Here is a 20,068-nt window from a genome sequence, read left to right on the forward strand (position 1 = left end):
GTGGAAAAACGAGTCACGAACGCGATATTTTCCTTACATTAACCGTTTGGTAAAATGTCCGCTTAACGAGAGAAAGCGCACTGTTCAACCACATTTTCCGTGTGCTGGAAAACGTGAAGTAAACAGCATATTTTCCTGGTGTTACTGCGCTTTTCACAAACATGCGAATTCTGAAGTTCAAAAGCCAACTGACGATTGCGTTTTTCGCTGCCGTCAATCATCTTAACGGACCTGTCAGGAAATAAAACTTTACTTTAACGGGTTCAAAAGGTCGTGGTTTGTGATTTGTGATTGGTGGATTTGGATCCGTTTTCAGGTGTGTTTCTGTGTTTCAAGGTTCGTTGCTTGTGCTCGTAATTATGATTGACGGCAGCGAAAAACGCAATTGTGAAGGCCGCTTTTGATTTTAGAGTTCGCATGTTTGTCAAAAGGGCAGTAACGGATTGTGAACGCCGAGTTTTCCTTGCGAATTCCGAAATGAGAAAACGGATCGTGAACGTGGCACGAATTGGACTCCACTCAGTCCTTTTACCATTACTAATAACTAAAAAATTTTATTAACATAGGACCAATACATTCCAATATCATAGACTAAAATTCTGATGACATAAAAATATTAAAAGGTCCTAAAACACTAATTTACAAGCTCACGCCATTAATAATAATAATAATAAAGACCTAGTACAAAGACCTAGAACTAGAAATACAGAGAATGTGGCATATGAAAACCGTAGTGATCCCTGTGGTTGTTAGCGCGCTTAGTACAGTGAAGAAGGGTATGATAGAAGACATCAAGAAAGTATCAGAGAGAGCTACTATGGCAGAGATTCAAAAGATCTGCATGCTGGGATCTGCACGAATCCTTAGAAAGGTGCTCAGTGTATGAACAGAATGATTGACTTGAGTGACTGACGCTCTAGGTGCATGGTTTGCGCCCGGCTGATGCACAAAAAGAATACCAGCAAAGACTGTGATAATAGAGAAAATAATAATAATAATAACAAAATGAATGATATCACCATTCTCTATGAGATGCCTATTCATACGGATAGAGAAATTTCTGCAAACCGTCCTGACATTGTCATCAAGAACAATAGGGATAAGAAATGCGCTCTCATTGATGTGGCTATACCCTCTGATAAAAATACCTCCACCAAGGTTTCCAAAAAACTTTCCAAGTATAAAGATCTGGAAATCGAAATTAGCCGAGAATGTGGCAGATAAAGACCGAAATAATTCCAGTGGTTGTAGGTGCGTTAGGGATTAAGAAAGGCTCAAAGAAGCTTGTTTTAGAGACATTCCAGGGAACGTTAACGTCTGGGAAATTCAAAAGACAACATTACTGGGAACGGCACATATTCTACGGAAGGTCCTATCCATCAAGTGACAATAATGACAAAGAAACCCTCAAGTGCTCCAGGTTCAAGGTTTGGACTGGGCCCTTGGAGAAGAAATACGGTCTTATGAACTGAACACTTAATAATAATAATAATAATAATAATAATAATAATAATAATAATAATAATAATAATAATAATAATAATAATAACGGTAGATTTAAGTGAGGTCGCTTGATCAGTGAGCTCTCCAGTTCTCTTCCCTCGCCCCTTAGTCAAGAGCTTGCAGGAAGCCAAGCTTGTGAGTATCTACAACGACGCATATAAAGCTGAAAAAGCCGGATAATGTAATCAAGGCCCTTGTCTAGCTGTTCATTAAGGTTTCTCTGCTGTTTTCTAGCCCGACCAAGGTCTAAGTAGTCTAATCACCAAGTGCAGGACAAAATGTACATGTGTCATCTACATTATGGAAGTTCCATTTTCTAGGACAAAGGCAAACTCATTTCTCTGTTGTTTGATCTTCGTCGCCCTCGTCGTCAACGTATTTGTCCAAGTCTCGCTTACAGCAGTGTATCGGGCAGGTGGGAGGGCATGGAACAGAATTAGGAGAACAGCTGCTTGGGCAAGCTTCAGATCAAAGATATGAAAAAATATAGGATATCAGGTAAAACACTCTTCTTTGCTGTTAAAAAGTTTACATAAGAGTCGAGATTGGCTATCTGATCTAATTATTATTTTACTATCCTTCACATAGGCTCGATTTCCGCCGTCTCCAGGGTCTGGACTTTGATCCTCCCCGAAGCTCTTTTGGGGAGATGAGTGAGGGCTCATTTTCCTGAGTATCGGTTGGTAATCGAACCAATCCTTCACAGATGTTATTTCTGATTAGTGCTGGCTTATACATAAAAATAAATAAATTTGAAGAACCATCTGAAATGTGACAATGATTCTTGGCCCCGGATGTTCAAAAGGTGGATACCGTTATCCAGTGGATAAATTTCTGTCCAGTACGAGATAACGCAATTGGTTTCCCTAATAGATATCCGCTGGATAGTGATTTATCCGGTTGATACCGCTGTCTAAACAACTGGGCAAGATCATTATTTGATCTTCCTTCCTGTATCAACTCAACATTTTCACATTGACTATAATGCACCTTGTTAACCCTGTAATGTTGTTAATCACGAGTTCATCACGTCACGTGATCCGTCAGTAAAAGTACCGAGTTACTCGAGACAAACAAGCATGACGTTGTTTTCTAGTTCACTCGGTCGATAGTACAAACCCATCAAATTTTGCATAACCATTGTTTCCAATTTCTCCTGGGTATTACTGGCGTACCAAGGAAAATCGAAGACAACGCCGAGTTATGCAAAAATTTGGGGAAGTAAATTAGGTGCATTATGGCCTAGGTGAAAATAGTGAAATTTAGGAAGAATAAGGCTTTGTCATGGGTGCTAAATACATAAAATAAAAGTGTATCATTACCATGTAGGTGGTCAGCCGTCTTGGATTTATAATAGTGGTAATGGTAATGAACCGACCCATTGTCTGAAAACAGTAAAAAAAAAAACCAATTTCTTTTTTATAAACTAAGAAAAATAAAATTATTGGATAAATCGTACGTAAGAGGAGGCTGCCAACGTATATTGCTGTCTAAAATTAAGTAACTTTGTTACGGTTTAGAAGGGCGAGGATTTATATTGTAAAATCAGTATTGAATTCGAAAGCTACGTCATTGAGTAATCCATCAGTTGCAATATCAAAAAATTATTAATTAATTGTCTTCAATTATAACAAAAAAGAAAGCTATTGAACTGCTTAGAACAGGGAAGGCAACTATCATAATTAACTTCCACGTTATAATTAAGTATACATACTGTCACTGTTATTATCAACTAAAAGAGCATAATTAGTTGTCTTTTCTTCAGAACTGATATCCATGCATTTCACATCGAAATAAACTCTCTAGTAAATTTCATAATGCAAATCAAGGGAAAAACAATTTATCAGTTACTATTTTTAACATCATCATCATCATCAACGTTATCATATTGTTACTATTAGCAAATGATTTACTTGCCTCTTGGCGTGGAAGGAGCACCCTGAATGGACGGACTATGTGGAGCATAAGCCGGCTGGGGTGCTGGTGCTGTGGACGGAGCCGGAGGAGATGGTGGCGCTAATGAAGGTTGGGACGGCGGAACCGGATACGCTGGCGCAGGAGGTAATGCAGGCGGAGGTGCAGCAGGAAGTGGTGGAGGAGGAAGAGGTGGTGACGGAGGAAGAGGTGGAGCTGCTGGAGCTGGTGGAGCAGCTGGCGGTGCATACTGTCCGGGAACAGATGAAGGGGGAGATGTGACCGGGGCTCCGGGGGGTGAACTTGAAGAGCCTTGTTCGGCTGTCACACTTACCGGGAAAAAATAATCACAGTTAGAAACCACTGGCCTTGAAATACTTGGTTCCCCATTTAACAAGTCTCCTCGATTTCCACCTGGGTCTTTAGCGTAGAAGGTCACGTGGCTGTGCAGTTCTGGTCGATCTATCAAAAGTTTCAGTTTAAAGCCAGATCCAGTGACGAGATATCCCTCGTGTTTTAGAGAAGAGTACAATGTAAAAGGAGAGCCAACCTTGTTGTCGAAGATTACCGCAACACAGTATGCTGTGATAAAAAGCAACAAGTTTATGGTGAACCATGGTCTGCCCCGGATACTGTCGGATACAGGAAAGTCCATCTTTAAACATTTCAGAGGCAATTATTTCAACGGAGTTACGTACATTATAGTAAGAGTCATAATGGGGGGTTTGCTCTGACGGTTAAAGGCTAAATAACAGTTACCTTCTTTTATTATTCCAACATGACGTCATTACCATACAGGAAAATTATACACATGCCACAGTTGGGGTCAGACGATTTACAGTCCACTGTTCTTCCGGGTCGACCGATGATGATGATTCAGCGAAATAATAATATTCTTTCTCACTCGTTTGTAAATAGGCCCTTGATGGCTAGCGTTAAAAAAATTTAGCTTTTTGAGGGTTGACGGTTACGTCCTCGGTCGTCTGACGGTTAACGCCAATATGACCCTTTTGAGGGGGTGCATTCACTGTGAATAGTGTCAGACTGTTTATCAAGTTGATCTGAATGCAATCTGTTTAAACTTTCTCCAATTATCCCCATCCGCACCCACTTTTAATTAATTTCTTTTTTTCTGTATTTTTAATAAAAGTTGAAAGCGGGGACAATATCCTTTGCGCGATAAATGGCTGCTTATTGGAAAGGTGAGTTTTGTGCGATTATTTGATGTTTCTTTCGGAAAGTTATAGCTTTAAATACCGTAATATGACCGAAGAGCCCCCCTTCCTATTTGAGCCATCCTCTCGACTCAAAAAATTTAAATAGGCGCTCATTTGACACCATATTTGTTTATCATCTCTCTTGTATACTCAAGGGTATGAGTAGGTGGCAGCAATTACTTCTTTTTTTGTATCAAAGGGAAGGGGGGATTTTTCACGGGAAAACTTGTATTTGAGGAAGTTACGTATATTCATTGTCTATCTCTTACGTTTGTTAGAGGGTTGAACAGCTGTTGAGGGTTGAACTCCATGTGATGAACTCGCTCCAGCAGCGGAGGCGCCGGGACCCGCTTGGCCCATACTCCCTTGTCCTGCCTGAGCTCCAGGCTGTGTTGGTCCCGCTGGGCAAACTGGTATACAGGTTGGTAGACCAAAAGGAGACGGTGGTTTATTCGAAACCAAATGAGGTGGATGAGGAAGAGGTTGTCCGCTTATTTCTGGAGTTTCCACTGGCCCAATAAAGTTTTTACAGTACCTGAACTTGTTGCCATTTTTTTTTAATGGGTTGAGTATAAAGGCACATCGTGGAAGAACGTCTGGGTTACCACTGTAAAAGTCTAGAGCAAGTTTACTTATTTTGTGAACTCCACGATCTTCAGCCCTACCTTCGTCGCAGATATACCAGTCTTTGTGCATCGAATTGAAGAGAAAATTGCGAGTGTACGTCACGACGTCGTAGACAAAAAAAGAACTGTCTTTATCTAGGGATTTAATAACAAATGAATATTAAAATGTTAAGACGGAATCCACCAGGAAATTGAGTAATCTTAATATTCAGTGGACAAAATCCTCGTACCAGAATAATTTAAAGAATATTGCAATCTTTTTTAAATGTTTTATTTCTTCCGTTTGTAATCATTTATTTATACTATTTTTACATTTCAAATTTCTTTCATATCACTAATTCAACGGTTTTTGTTTTCATATAGATGTACTTTTTTAGGTTCTCTTTTCTTCTAATTTAAATTTTCACCTATTATTATAGTATCATATCGCACACTATCGCTTGCTGGCCGATTTTTTCCAAAAAGAAAAAAAATAAAACAACCTCTGTGTACAGGCTAGCTATTCTTTATTTCAAATTTTAACGTCTTAGCTTTATCTTATCATTGTATGCAAGACCCTGAAGAAGAAGCCCGTGCCTTCATAAATATTGCTAAAAGAAATATATATATTCCCGACAGTAAAATCGGCATTGCCTCTTTTGTTTCTTGAAAGTTAGCATTCCAATTGAACTTCCCGCCAATCAGCTTACCTTCGACGGAATGCCGTCACGGATAAAAGGGCTAGGTTACTAAGCATGAAGAAAAGTGGCGGCTCGCGAAACTGAGTCTTTAAGTGTAGAGGAAAAACTTTCACTCTTAAAAACTTTCGCACGGTTTTCCAAATCCTAGCCTTATCTCAGTCCAAAACATTTTCTCATCCTTTTTTCAGAACTGGCCTCTGAAAGTTTTTCTCTGTTCGCCAATCTATTACCTTTTTCCTGGTGGGGGCAGTTATCCCATAAATTGGATAGGTGTGTGCCGTCTTAAACCCTGACCCTATTTATGGATCAGACAGACCAAAACTGATACCTTATTTAAGGCCCAAACCTGAAAAATGTGGCAATTCAAGGGAAAAACAAAAACTAAGAATTTAATGGAAACACACGAATCTTTAATTTCTTTAACTGCTTCCTTTCTCTCGAAAATAAAGTTTAGTTTTAACAGGTGATTTATTTTTCGTGCAGATGGGCATATACGCGATACGAACTTGAATTTTTAGCTCCTATAGCAACGGTACCCTTTCTAAGGATCACACCGAGAACCAAGGGAGGATAGACGAGCACAACGCAAACAAGGGTAAAAATAATGCCCTATTTAAGGATGGAAGCCCTAAAAATCCATATGGCCCATATATGGGTGTACCTCCCACGGTTACCTTGTTCAATTTTTATTATTAAGTATTTGACACTAGACGATCTTATTCATCTGAAAAAAAAAACGTTTATAGCTGAATAACTAATAAATTTATACGTTCTCGTGGTTCCATTTAAAACCGTATCCGTATTTAGATAGACCATAATGGGCAAAAGCTATACCCATTTTTGTGACAAATACTGTACCATTTGGGGCGGCACATGCCTCCATACCATAGCTTATATAAGGGAGCACCACACCCCGCGGCTTGGATCTAAAAGCAAAAGATTCTCATGTATACCTACCGAAAAGTTCCGTTCCGTCTCTCTTTTGGAGAATGAAGTGATAGTTCTTTTGGCGCAAGAAATATCCTGGCCGACATGCAGATTCAAAGGAAACTGTGTCTCTCGATGTGCTGGCTTCTTTTGACAAGGCAGGAATACGGGTAATAAATACCTGACAAAATTTATCTACATAGAATAAACCATTTTTTGATCTCCAGCAATCGTTGAGAACGGCATCTTCCTGGCTGTACGGTGCAACCATTGAATGAAAAGTATACATTCCATTTGCTACAACTAAGACAAAGAAATAATGAACAAATAATTTAGAAAGACATATTTAAGTATAATGAAAATAACAGAAAAGTACAAGAACAACAATAAACGAATCTTTATACAGGATAATCCTTTTTTATATTTCATTGCTTTAATAACTCTAAAAGGTAACAATTATGATAGATTAATCAATTTATTGCAACTTGCAAAATTTATTAATAGAAAACTATAAGTCATATGACTTCTACTAATTCAGATAATGCTGGTTATACTTATAGCAACAACAACAACAACACTAATTTATTTAACCTCGTTATCGTCTAAGAGTACAAGTGCTCGTTCAAAATACGAACGTGCATTTAATCTAAAATTATATAATAATACCTAGTATAAAAAAAATTAAACGTATAATGTATACTCTATGTATATAAAATGAATATAAAAAACTATAGAAATTACAAAAAATTTGAAAATATAAAAATTACAGCTGAATTGATCTTAGCTTAGACTTAAAAATATTAACATTATGGGCCAGCTTGACATCTTCTGGAAGTTTATTCCATAGTTGAGCGCAAGAAAGAATATTCGTTTGAGGTTTATCTTTTTTACTTTCACCCGCGGTTTTTGAGCCTTGTGCCGCTCAAAGGTGGAGAGGTAAAGATCAAAGCCCCCCAAAATATCAAAAACTTTGATAACCCAGTAAATGGATGAATGAAGGAATGAATGAATGAATGAAAGAATGAATACATGCATGAATGACTGACTGAATGAATGAATCAGAATGGATGGATGCATGCATGCATGCATGAATGCAAGGGTAGAAAGATGACTTCATCTCTTCTATGGTTTCAATTTATTGATAAAAGATGATACTTCAAAAGCAAATACAAACTTTTCAGATAACTATTCACTAACTATTGCCTCGTTATCTATCTTCAAAACTTACATTTGAACTCAGACATGAGATATTCTTAGTAATTTGATAGAATGATTTTAAACGTAAAAATGATCTTGTAAAAACAGCTACACCGTCTATCCAAACATTAGCGGTTTTTCCAAAGCAAAATTTAATTTGCTAGTATCGATAACATTATCTGACTTACTTTTCCTCGCTCCCCCGGCCCTCCAGACCAAATTAAGTGCCATTGATTGTGGATCTTCTCCTGGTTTTGGTATATACGTCACTTTGGCAGGTTTTATTGTGCCAGAGCTGGCTCCGCCTGTTCCAGCACTTCCAGTTCCAACGCCTACACTTGCAGCACCGGAAACCTGAGAGCCTCCTCCACCAGCAGCCGCTGCACCTCCTGCTGCAGCACCACCAGACGAGCTACTTCCTGTACCAGTGCTCCCAGTAGCCCCAGCACCTACAGCACCCCCTGATCCTCCGGCTCCAACGGCTCCCCCAGCAGCACCTGCCGCTGCACCTGTACTTCCTGCAGCTGCCGTAGCTCCACCACTACCAGTAGCTCCAGCCGTGCCACCTGTTCCAGCAGTTCCAGCCGAGCCTGCACTTCTGCCGGCTCCACCAGCCCCACCTACCCCGACAGTCCCTCCAGCCCAAGCATTCGCTGCTGCTCCTGCAGCTGCACTGGCTCCTGTCATTCCAGGTCCAGTGACTGAGACCACGTTACCATCCACTACGTTAATCTTATATTTATACCCGTCGTTACCATGAAGATTGTTTAACCCATCCTCCAGTGTTTTTGTCATCATTCTGATAGCTGCGTTTTCTCCTGCGGTTCCTCCAGCCCATGCTCCAGCTTGTACTCCTGCCATTGCACCAGCTTTAGCTCCTGCTTTTGCGCCTGTTTTCTTGGCCCATCTTTCGCCAAAAGATAGTCCAGCCTTCGCACCAGCTTCTGCGGCTACCTTAAGCAAAATGGCTTGGTAGGAGAAGTTTTGATCTGTTCATAAGCAAAAAAAGCAACTAATTTTACATCGAAATAAACAAAGTCAGTCTGCTTGAATACGCATGGATCTCTAGCGAGGTAGCCTGAAACACGAAGCGGCAATATATCGAGCTCACGGGTGTCCAGAGTTAGCTAGCAAAGACCGCGAGTAAACAAAACCTCGCAAAAAAAGCCATTTTAGCCGCCACGAAATGCTTTTGGCGATAAATTTCGACTGTGGAAGTACTTTAAACAGAAATGGAAGCGATTTAGGCCGTTAAATTCAAAATAAGACCGACATAAGAGAACATTTGTTTTGCGTCTTACTTAGCAGTCGAGTTTTGTCGTCGGTATATCGGCTCTACAGGGCATTTGTTCTTCGAATGCAAAAAAGGAATCCAAATTCGGCTCTCTACAGTCAAACCCCTGCTTTTTTTCCTGAAATACAACTTTGATACATGCTTGACGTTTAATACGGCTTGACCGGCTTTACACTGCGTTTTCCTCCGGCAATTTGTTTTCCCCTTGAGGCTCATATCTGGTTCATTAAGAAGCGTCTTGGTAAGCATGTACCTCACCTAGCAAGCAAGGGTTTCGAGTTTGAATTTTGGATAAATCTATCACTTCGTTAAGAACAATGTTGTTTTCACTTGAGGTTCTGGTTCATTACGTAGCGTTATGGTAAGTGCGTACCTTACCTAGCAAGTAAGGGTTTCGAATTTGAATCTTGGATAAACCTATCATTTCGTTAATTATTTGTTTATTTTGTTTATTTGTTTGTTTTCGTTAATTATTTGTTTGTTTTCTCGTTTTGTTCGATCGTGACTTTTGGAAGTTAACAGTGCTTCCAAATAGATCACACTCACACTTGTGACGTACAAGCCCGAAAAATATGTTTCTTGGCCACAATGAATGGATAAATAGCGCCCCAAAGTAGTGTTCGATTGATAAACTGGGCCGTTGAGAAGTTGTTAACTCCACGGAATCATACAAATGAAAAAACGCTTTAAATTCGACAGAGGAAAAATGCATCTCATTCGTCGTACGGATGAATCAAATCGTTGTCAACTAGGAATTAAAACACTAGAGATCGCAAGTTGTCAAAATAGACATAAATGTCCCCTCTCCTGATTTGACCAATGGTCAACTTGAATTTGTTTGCCTTTTTCATAAAAAAAACTTTTCTTCCATATTTCTTGTCCTGACAGCGGGAATACACAGCCGAGAGGATTAAGTCCGATTGTCAGATAAGGGAATCCAAGACAGTCTTGGATTGTCGATTCCAAGCTACGGATTCCGGATTCCAGGTACTGGATTCCGTATTCTTGTCAGTGGAACTGGGATTCCGGATTCCAATCGTTAGTAGGATTCCGAATTCCTAGACCAGTATTCCGGATTCTACAGAAAGTCAGGATTCCAGATTTCACAAGAAAACATTTCTGGATTCCGGATTTCACAGGCAAAAATTTCTGGGACCCCGGAATTCGGATTTCTTTACATGGGAAGAAAGAAATTTCCAGCGTATTGTCACAATAGGCTCTTAATGAAGTTGTCGATTCGAAGGATTCTAATATGCATTATTATTATAATAACAATATGCATTATTCCTTCGGACTTCGACAACTCATCCCGCTGAATCGAGAGAAATCTTCCTCCGAACCATTGTCTGCTCTCTGACATCTCAATCAGCCCACGCTGGGAGGTCACTGAGGCGCTGGACTTGTTATTTACAGATTTCAAGTCCCGCCCTGACCGCCAGTTTGATTTGTTCTCGGTAATCTCAAGTTCCAATTGTCGGCGGCCAAGCACATAAAATAGCCAACTGGCAATCACGAGGAGCCGCAAGCGGTGATATTTTTGCACGGCATCTGGCGGCACATCAAAGAATTTGGAATTGAAGGGCAAATTCCTAGAATATCTTCGCCAGTTAAGCTAGAGAAAAGGTGTCAAAAAACCTCAGGATCCTAAACAACACGTCAATCAAGATATCACTTGGACCTTTTCGCTAATGAAGAGCTATCACGCGGCTAAGCTTGAATTAGACATATATTGAAATAGGAACTCGTGTCAACAAAGTATCAGAAGTGAGTGGGAATCGCTCCTGGTTAAAAAACTGGTTCACAGGGATATGCATCTCTTCTAGTTAAGAGAAAGGAATCAGAGCTGCTTTTCATGCAGGAATAGGTTTTCTTCGGGCTATAACTACATCACTTCAGCTTATTTTACTCCTTGACATTGTCAAAGCGCATTTTGTAAAGATAACTTTTTCCGCTTTATGAGATTTTTTTATATTCTATTCCATTAATGTTCAACCTCCCTCAAAAAGCCAAATAATATAAGTGCTGTTGTTAAAAAAAGCGTTTTACCTGTTTTCGTGAATTCGCTACCCAAAGATCACTATGTTCAAAGGACAGGGCAAAATTTCTAGGAGAGAGGCATTAATTTTTTTTCCCACGACGTTACAAAGAGAAAATGCCGCAATTATTATTATTAATGTAACCATCAGGTATACTCTACCCACGAAGTTACGGACAGCAAATGCAGTAATTATTATTGTTAATGTAACCATCAGGTATGTTCTACCCACGAAGTTACAAAGAGAAAGTGTAATGATAATTATTAACGTAACCTTCAGGTATGTTCTACCCACGAGGTTACAGAGAGCAAATGCAGTGATTATTATTAACGTAACCTTCAGGCATGTTCTACCCACGAAGTTACAAAGAGAAAGTGCAATGATTATTATTAACGTAACCTTCAGGTATGTTCTACCCACGAGGTTACAGAGAGCAAATGCAGTGATTATTATTAATGTAACCTTCAGGTATGTTCTACCCACGAGGTTATAGAAAGCAAATGCAGTAAAAATTATTAGATTTTAGTGCAACTATCAGGTTGAGTTCCTCCATTAAAAGAGTTTTTTGCTAGGGTTAAACAAGTTTGGCTTTCATGAGTTTCAAGGTGCAAGAAATTATCAGTATAATTATAACACACAAACATTGTCTAATTTTTCGCACGTAGCCGGAATAAGCGAAGAAATGAAGCATATATAACGAAAAATCTATGATCTCCATATTAAGTAAATTATACCAAACGTTGCGAAAGAAATTATTGTTTGTATCCGTCTTATCCATCGTAAAAGCGATGAGTCATCGCATGACATTCGGTATATTAAACAGAGGTAATACTCACGGGTTTCACGAGTTGTATGCACTATTTTCGCCGAGAAACAAATTTAAACTTTAATTCTTACCTTACAGTAGTCCGTTCTTTTACCTTGCATTCGACAACAAATCTGTTAAAGGCGAACAAAGCGATTCCGACACTTTTCTTTATGATGAGTAGCAAGCCGCAGGAACTGAAGCCGCTTGACTGAAGTAAAATCCACCGATATGCACAGCATTCTCACTACAAATATAAGCAAACATCGCGGGGAAACAAAGACGAGGAGGAAAAAATGCCAGATCTTCGCCTCGGTAATGTATTCCAGCTACCATGCCGGCGTATCTCCAGAAGGTGGACTCGAAGTGGGACCTTGTGATTTTTTGCGCGCAAACTAATTTATTCTGGCGCGAAATGAAGATTAACAATATGTATACTGAAATCTAATCCACGACAAGAAGATTTTCACACTGTAGCGCGACATATTAAATGCCTATTTTTACAAGTACGCGGAAAAAGTGGTCCACTAGTTTAACTTTTTTAAGATGAATTTACTCCACAAAAGCAAAATGAAATGTTTTATCTCTATGTTGTTTACGTGCCTGATTAGAAGGCAGAAGTAAATTCATCATACAGACCCCATCAAAATGAAAGTACACGAATGAAACGGAATAAGTCTGGGACGGTTTAGTTTCTACTCAGCAACTTCTTTGCTTTTATAACAAAAATTTAATGTTGCAGTCTGTTTTAAACGTTGGCATATCAACGCGCACAGTCATTGAATGAAAACAACAGTCACGATCACGTTTTTCGAAACCGACCGGACGCGCGCGACCTACGACTGTTATGGTAAGCAATTATCCTGAAGGTGTTAATGTTCCCGTGACAGTCTTCGCACTGAAGGCGTAAATGGTAAACCGAACGGTCGCTTTGATCATCAGAAAGACCTGTCAACTTTGATGATTTAACTGATTAAATTACGGGACAGAAATTTTACTGCTTGCGGCTCCTCGTGATAATGGTTTGCCTCCCACCAATCAAGTATTTATCATCATCATCGTCATCATCATCACCATTTATCATTAAGGCCCCAGTTGTTCAAAAAGTGGATAACGCTATCCACTAGATAAATCTCTATCCACAGAATGGCGCAATTAGTTTCCCTTATACTTATCTGCTGGATAGTGAATTATCCGGTGGATAGCGCTATCCAACGTTTGAACAAGCCTGGCCAGGTTGACAGTATCGAAAAAGTTCATTGTCACTGACTTACGGGGTGGAACAGGCAAACTGGTCCTCAAGAATGCAGAGGGTATCACTGTGTAATTTGTCCCGTCAGGTGCCTGCATTCCAACTTCTAAGTGATCATCTTGGTGATCATCTTTCATTCTAGTTTCCATGTAATAATATTTGCCCTTTTGCAGACGAATAGGAAGAGCCTTTTGGTTACGATACCTGTATAGGTCCATACGTATAACGCTGATTAGATTATGTCTCTTATGCCTTCGATTTGGTTCTTTAATCCCGGGTAAAAGTCGGGATGTATAAATAAAAACCTGCATAAATTGACCCGCGGTCACTCAAGGGACGTTCGGGAAGAGGTGTGCCGCCATTTCACGACATTGTTTCAGACGTTTCAGACAAGAGACCTAATTTCATGACCCTCATCCGTTTCGTTTCCACACACAGAATAAAGTAATTTCTCAAACTAGCATCATGGAATTAGATTTTTTGAGAAACATTGTCGGTTAACACACATGTAGACCGATGTGCCAAAGAAGTATTGACTTATAATAAAGCACATAACGGAGTTCAAACTGCACCAGCGCGCATCAGACCTGATTATTTCAATTGTATACTATTTACTGTTTGCCGTGTTTAGTTCTGTGTTAGACAAAAATCATTCATTTCGCTACCCTGTTTAAGGTGGCTCGATACAGTTTTTCAGGGTCAATACCTCCCAAGTTTGAGCGTAAACTACGTCGCCATAAACAAAGATTTGGAAAAATTGACACCACAGTTGCATGATATGAAACTTGGAGACAATAACCCTGAATAATTGGAAAAATTGACACCACAGTTGTATTAGATAAAGATGAAAATTTGTTATTATAAGGGTTGCAATGACATCGGAGTTGTCATAGCAACGAAATGACGCCATTACCTATTTTGCTTGCAGCATGATTTCTCGGCACTGGAAACTGTTCTCCAGTGCCGAGAAACCATGCTGCAAGCAAAATAGGTAATGGCGTCATTTCGTTGCTGTGACAACTCCGATGTCATTGCAACCCTTATAATAACAAATTTTCATCTTTATCTAATACAACTGTGGTGTCAATTTTTCCAATTATTCAGGGTTATTGTCTCCAAGTTTCATATTTTCGTGCACAACAATACCTAGTATTTTTGCATATGTCAAATGCATTGTTAGTTACTGCTGTTCACGTGAAAATGAAAACAGTTCTCTGTTTTTTTCTTTGTTTACTGCGACGTAGTTTACGCTCAAACGTGGGAGGTATTGACCTTGAAAAACTATATCGAGCCACCTTAAGACAAGAGACCTTACTTAAGACCCTGGGTAGGGTAGACGAAGAACCACTTTGTGGATGTGCTACCTCCAAATCATTATTATTATTATTATTATTATTATTATTATTATTATTATTATTATTATTATTATTATTAATTTCGTTCCGTATACATTATCAAACCATTTTTTAAACAAACATCTTGGAATGAGACTTTTTGGAAAAAAAAAACATTCCCGTTGATACCATGTAGACCACTCATCGCCAACATTCACACCTTTTTAAAGGCTTTTTATCCTAAAAGACATCCTGTTCAAGACGCTAAATTTTGAAACTATATCCCCTGTTTAAGACTCAAGACCCTGAAACCATACCCTGTTCAGCGGCACATACCTGTCAAGGCCAAATAATCTTTCTTGCGCCCATTAATTCCAAGCGCGTTCTACGTTAAACATCTTTCAACTCACCTATCAAACTCATATGGTTTAGTTGGATGTCCTCCCGCAACCGACGCAATCATCGAAATGTGAACAGGTTTCTCATTGGTACTAATATAAAGCTCACTACCGGCATCTGATGCTGAGAGAAATTACGTGCACACGTTATACACCGAGCACGAAAAAATGGATTTGCACAACTTTTACTATATTTGCCATATATTTACTCCCCTGTATGTAAATATTTGCGACATATTTGCCTAGTCCCTATTGACTGAGAAGGCCATGGAGAACGCCGTACAGGGACTAGGGGAAAGTGTAAACGTGAAAATTCGTTGGTCGCTAGTAAAAAACCACTGGAAGGGGAGAGTAACGGTCTGCCAGTAAGATGAAGATAAGAGGGCGCTTGTCATTGTTAGAACCGGCCGACCAGACCGCTACAGTGGTAAAGAGAATCCCTAGGCTCTATTAATCAAGACTATTCAACCAAATCAACCTATTCATCAAGGGTATATTCGGCATTGGTAGGTTTTGGGAAAATTTCGAGAAAAACCTAGAATTTTTTAATTTCAAAATAACCAGTTCGATCGCGCGCCAGTTCTGACTTTCGGTAAGCGCATGTCTAATAATGACAATTCCATTGCGTAGCATTTTGATAACATTAGCCTGCAGAGCAGGCGCTTTATCAGCCATGCGAGGCAAACACGGCAAGTGCGCGAAGCGCAAAATGCTGCGTTCGACTCGCTTGGTTTATACAGCGCCTGTTATGCAGACTGGATAACATTTGCCTTTCTGGATCAAACCCCTTCATTGGTCAAAAACCCCAAGAATACGAATCAGTTTGGTTTGTTCAGTTGCACTGTTGAGTATTCACCGATCTACCGCCGCGCTTGTCTCCAAAGACTTTGATCAACCGTAACCCCATTGACCTTTGTCCCCCTTATCTCTTTTTTTCTGAAACTAAACTCCTCTTTCTTGCATGCCTTATTATGACTAAGGTACAAATTTTGAAATTCAAAATAAATGCCCTCACAAAGCATGAAGTAGTAAATTCCAGTCTGCGGTGGAACAAAATACGTCCTTGCTCGAGCACCGAAATAATCAGCCCAACTCTGCGGTTGCTGGAAATCAGGAAGACATATTGTTTTCGATGGCAGCCTTGGATAACGAGGGTCCGTGAGGAGGAATTTTACACGCTTGTAATCTATCCGATCCCATCTTTCCAAATAGATGCCGTTGGTAACTGAAATGAAAACAGTTTCACTGGAATGTTGCAAGTGAAATCTCTACCCTTTCATCTCCCTGAAGCCTCCCTGTATATACAGGGCGCGGCCCCCGGGCTCTTCTGGCGACTAAGAAGTCGGACGATAACGTCTAAAATGAGCCGTAAGCCAAGATTAGAGTGACAGAGATACGAGTAGAGTGTAGAGAGTAGACATTCGAGTCACAATTCTGACATTTTATGTGCAATCCTTCAGCTAAGTGAACGGCTTCAGTAATATCTTCCAAGGCCGAGTTGTTCAAAGCTGGGTTAAGATAACCCAGGGTTAGTGCAAGATTTGAATTCAGATTTGAAGGGATTGAAAGCATTTCAGATTTAATTCTTTTTGTCTACAAGTTGATGATTGGAAGCTCTAAATATAACAGAGAAAATTATCTGAGAAAAAGGCTTTTGAACACAACAAAGAGAAACCCGAGTTAAATGTAACCCCGGGTTAAGCGCTAATCGGCCTTCGAACAACTGGGCCCAGGGGTGTTTTGCTTTAATGTAATTTCACCTTCAGACAAGTCAGAAAACTGACTAACATATTAACTAGGGGTTTCAATTTGCAGGTAAGTGCTGGCGTCAGAGTCGGAAGAAAATACGGAGACTACAGTTTGAAAATAGAGAAGAAAAAGAAAGTAACTCCTGCGAATGAGGGTGGGTAAGCCTAAGTATTAAAAAGGAATAAATATGACATTTTTAGCATAAAAGGGGAGAGCCCTTCGAGTAAATTTCCAGAGTGCAAGCAGATGAAAAACGAGGCCTGAGTTTCAATGAATTGCCTTTTGATATATTTTATAGATTTCCTTATTTGCGAATGGAAGTATTCATCAAGGTCACGAACGGTTAAGTGGTGAATCCCGAGGAAGACAACAGATTTTAATGCGTTTGACTGCTCTTCTATCTCAACAATTTTTGCCCGTTCGCGAATGGCGTTGCGAAGGCATTGCTAATACATTTTCAGCAATAATCAAGGTCAATGGCCGAACGACGGTTTAATGTGGTGCTCGAGAAGATAAAAAGAAAACAATTGGACCCCACGGTAGCCTGCGTGGCAGGTGCTTGCGAACGCGACAGTCAAATAATTGTGCAGTTGAATGGTTAGCCATGAGGAGATAGCTTCAAAGAGCGATATACATTTTGAATCCAAGGTTCCAAGCTATTTCTTTCGCCTCATCGAACAAATGTAATTCAGTGGTAAAATCTTTATTTATCGGCTGAATTGTTTAACTCGACATGTACAGATTTTGACATAACGATCAGATTTAACGCCTCAACGGGCGAAAATAATACTTTGATTTGCATGTGCCGCAGCAGCTTTAGACGCAAGGCTGTGTTATCAGGTTAATGCTTCGCACCGTCCTGTCTTTTCTCACGAGACCAGCAAGCCAGATTCGGCGGTTAAATCCGAATGGAAGTATGTTTACCTGGCACTTCACTCCTGCTGAATGTACAGGGAAAAAACTATTTCCAAAAAGGAGGATTTGAATGATCGATATCTTCGCTCCTCCATATGTATTTGCGAATCAGCAAAAAGAGCAGCCAAACACATAATCCTCCTGTCTTCCACGAGATTCATAACTAAAACGCTCTGGATCGAGAAATTGATGAATACTTTATAGACATCTAGAAAATGAAAAAAGCAATTGTTTAACACACATCTCGCTTACTTCTCTGCTAGCAAAGGTCTCTCACGACGAGGCAAAAATTTTGGCCTCGTCGTGAGAGACCTCTGCCTGCACCCTGAAATCTATTCGAAGTCCAAGTGCGTTTTACGTGATGTCATCGTACAGGAGCGAATACCCCGGATAATAAGCAAAAGCAATCGACTGCGCATGCTTCTGATCTTGCATCCGACAAATTTTGGCTTTTTCCCGCTATTGTAGAGAATAGTGTGCTGGCTCGCTTAAGGCTCGTCAGCAATCAAAGACGTTACCAAGAAGAATTTTCGTTGTTTATAATTAACTTTATTACTCACTGTTACAGGATGGCTTCCAAGAACCAAATGCTCGCCGCTTTCTAAGCAGTTCACGTTTAGCTCCTAGAATTTTAAAAAAGGCACTCAAAGCTTAGTGATATTGTATAACGGATTTATTCTCCTACAGTGTGATCTCGAATTTTAGGCAGTTTAAGATATCACGAAGACGACAGTAACGAGAACTTAATGCCAAATTTCACTTTTTATGAAGAACGTAAACAAGCGAAGTCGAAATTTTCTCTCTCTCTCTGAAGTTGGATATAGTTTTTAGGAATTCAACTCCCGGAAAGTTTTTGCCTACATTTGACAAAGTAGGTGAGTTCTGGTCGGGATAATAATTGCGATGATGATTGGAAGCCGGAACGCAAATTCACCATTTTAAGCGTCGACCCACCCGACTGTCACCACCAGCTAACGTCGCCGTCCTCGGATTTTAAATTCGTTTTTAACGTACCTGGCAGGACTGAAATACATTTGGCTGACTGACGATTTTTTGGAAGTGCTAATCTCTTAAAAATAAACAGTCAGTGAGCAATTTCTGTCTTTACCATACGTCCATAATCATCAATGAATCGATCGAAAAGCTATTTCCAAAAAAAAGCGTTCGAGATCGCTTAATACGGAGTACTATTAGTTATAAACCCAATCAATCTGCCCGCCTTCAGTACGTTTTACCAATAATGTATTGGACTTAATTCCTCTGTTTCCTTTATTATGTGTTTTTTCTTTCATCAACAAGTGTTTTTTGTTCTTTATTTAGAGCTCAAGTTCGTTAATCTTGACTACTACAAAAACATGTGTTTAAAACTCTGAAAGCCTAATTTTGTCCAGACATTTAATACTATGACATTCATATCTGTGCGATTCAACGCAAAAAATAAACAGGTAAACAGGATTAGATACATCTAGGGTCAGAAAGAAGTGGTTATCACTTCGAGATGCGATCAAAGAATCGTGTTTGCCAAGTCAACTTTTCAGTTCAAAGTTGATATCAGGACAGTCGCCGCGGTTTGCCTTGTCATTCTACAATTAAGTAAAGACGTTTACGTGTTATTTTCTTATTCCATTTAGTTCTGTTTAGCTTCAGAATGGCCCTAAATGTAAACAATAAATAACGAGTTTTATCAACAAACAGCGACAATAAAATTTTTGCAGTGGTGCTAAAACCATTTAACGTACCTTTTGACTCGTGTCTTTTATCGCCTTGCTTGACCCCGTTTGAAAATTTACATAGTAAAGCATATGTTGCGCAGTAGAACACTGCTGAAGCGGTACACTTCATTGGACGTCGTTGTTTAGTGGCTGGTAAGGACGTTTCACTGTTACTTTTTGAAGGTTAAAGTCTCTTGTCTGACGAAAACTGAAGCAATATATGACCACCTGCAGAAGAACCTTAAGGCAACTATCAGAGAAATCAATTGAATACCAGCTTGCATGGGCAGTTGAAAATTAAAATTACCAGAGATTGCATTACTAGCATTGCAGCTGGTGGCGTTATTGCTGTTCCAGAATGCTTTGCCTACTGTCGTTTTAGAGTTCCAATGTCTTTCCAGGGGACATACAAAGAGAAAAAAGGGGTGAAAAACGTGGGAAGCTTTTAGCGAGCTGATACTTCCGATCGCTAAAAGTGGGCGTTCCCTGTCAAGGCTCTATAGATATCT

General features: G+C 39.7%; 1 protein-coding gene across 1 annotated transcript in view; it reads right to left on the bottom strand.

Moving 5' to 3' along the window:
• Positions 1–3,412: 3,412 nt before the first annotated feature.
• The window catches only part of LOC140937838 (uncharacterized), a 39,855-nt gene continuing 23,199 nt past the window's right edge, over positions 3,413–20,068 (bottom strand). The window contains exons 7-11 of the mRNA XM_073387414.1: positions 13,474–13,655; positions 8,253–9,053; positions 6,898–7,170; positions 4,904–5,395; positions 3,413–3,999 (exon numbers count right to left, since the gene is read on the bottom strand). Of these exons, the coding sequence (XP_073243515.1) occupies positions 3,413–3,999; positions 4,904–5,395; positions 6,898–7,170; positions 8,253–9,053; positions 13,474–13,655 (2,335 nt within the window). The remainder of the gene's footprint in view (positions 4,000–4,903; positions 5,396–6,897; positions 7,171–8,252; positions 9,054–13,473; positions 13,656–20,068) is intronic.

Source organism: Porites lutea, chromosome 5 (genome assembly GCF_958299795.1).
Source record: "Porites lutea chromosome 5, jaPorLute2.1, whole genome shotgun sequence".
Lineage (NCBI taxonomy): Eukaryota > Metazoa > Cnidaria > Anthozoa > Scleractinia > Poritidae > Porites > Porites lutea.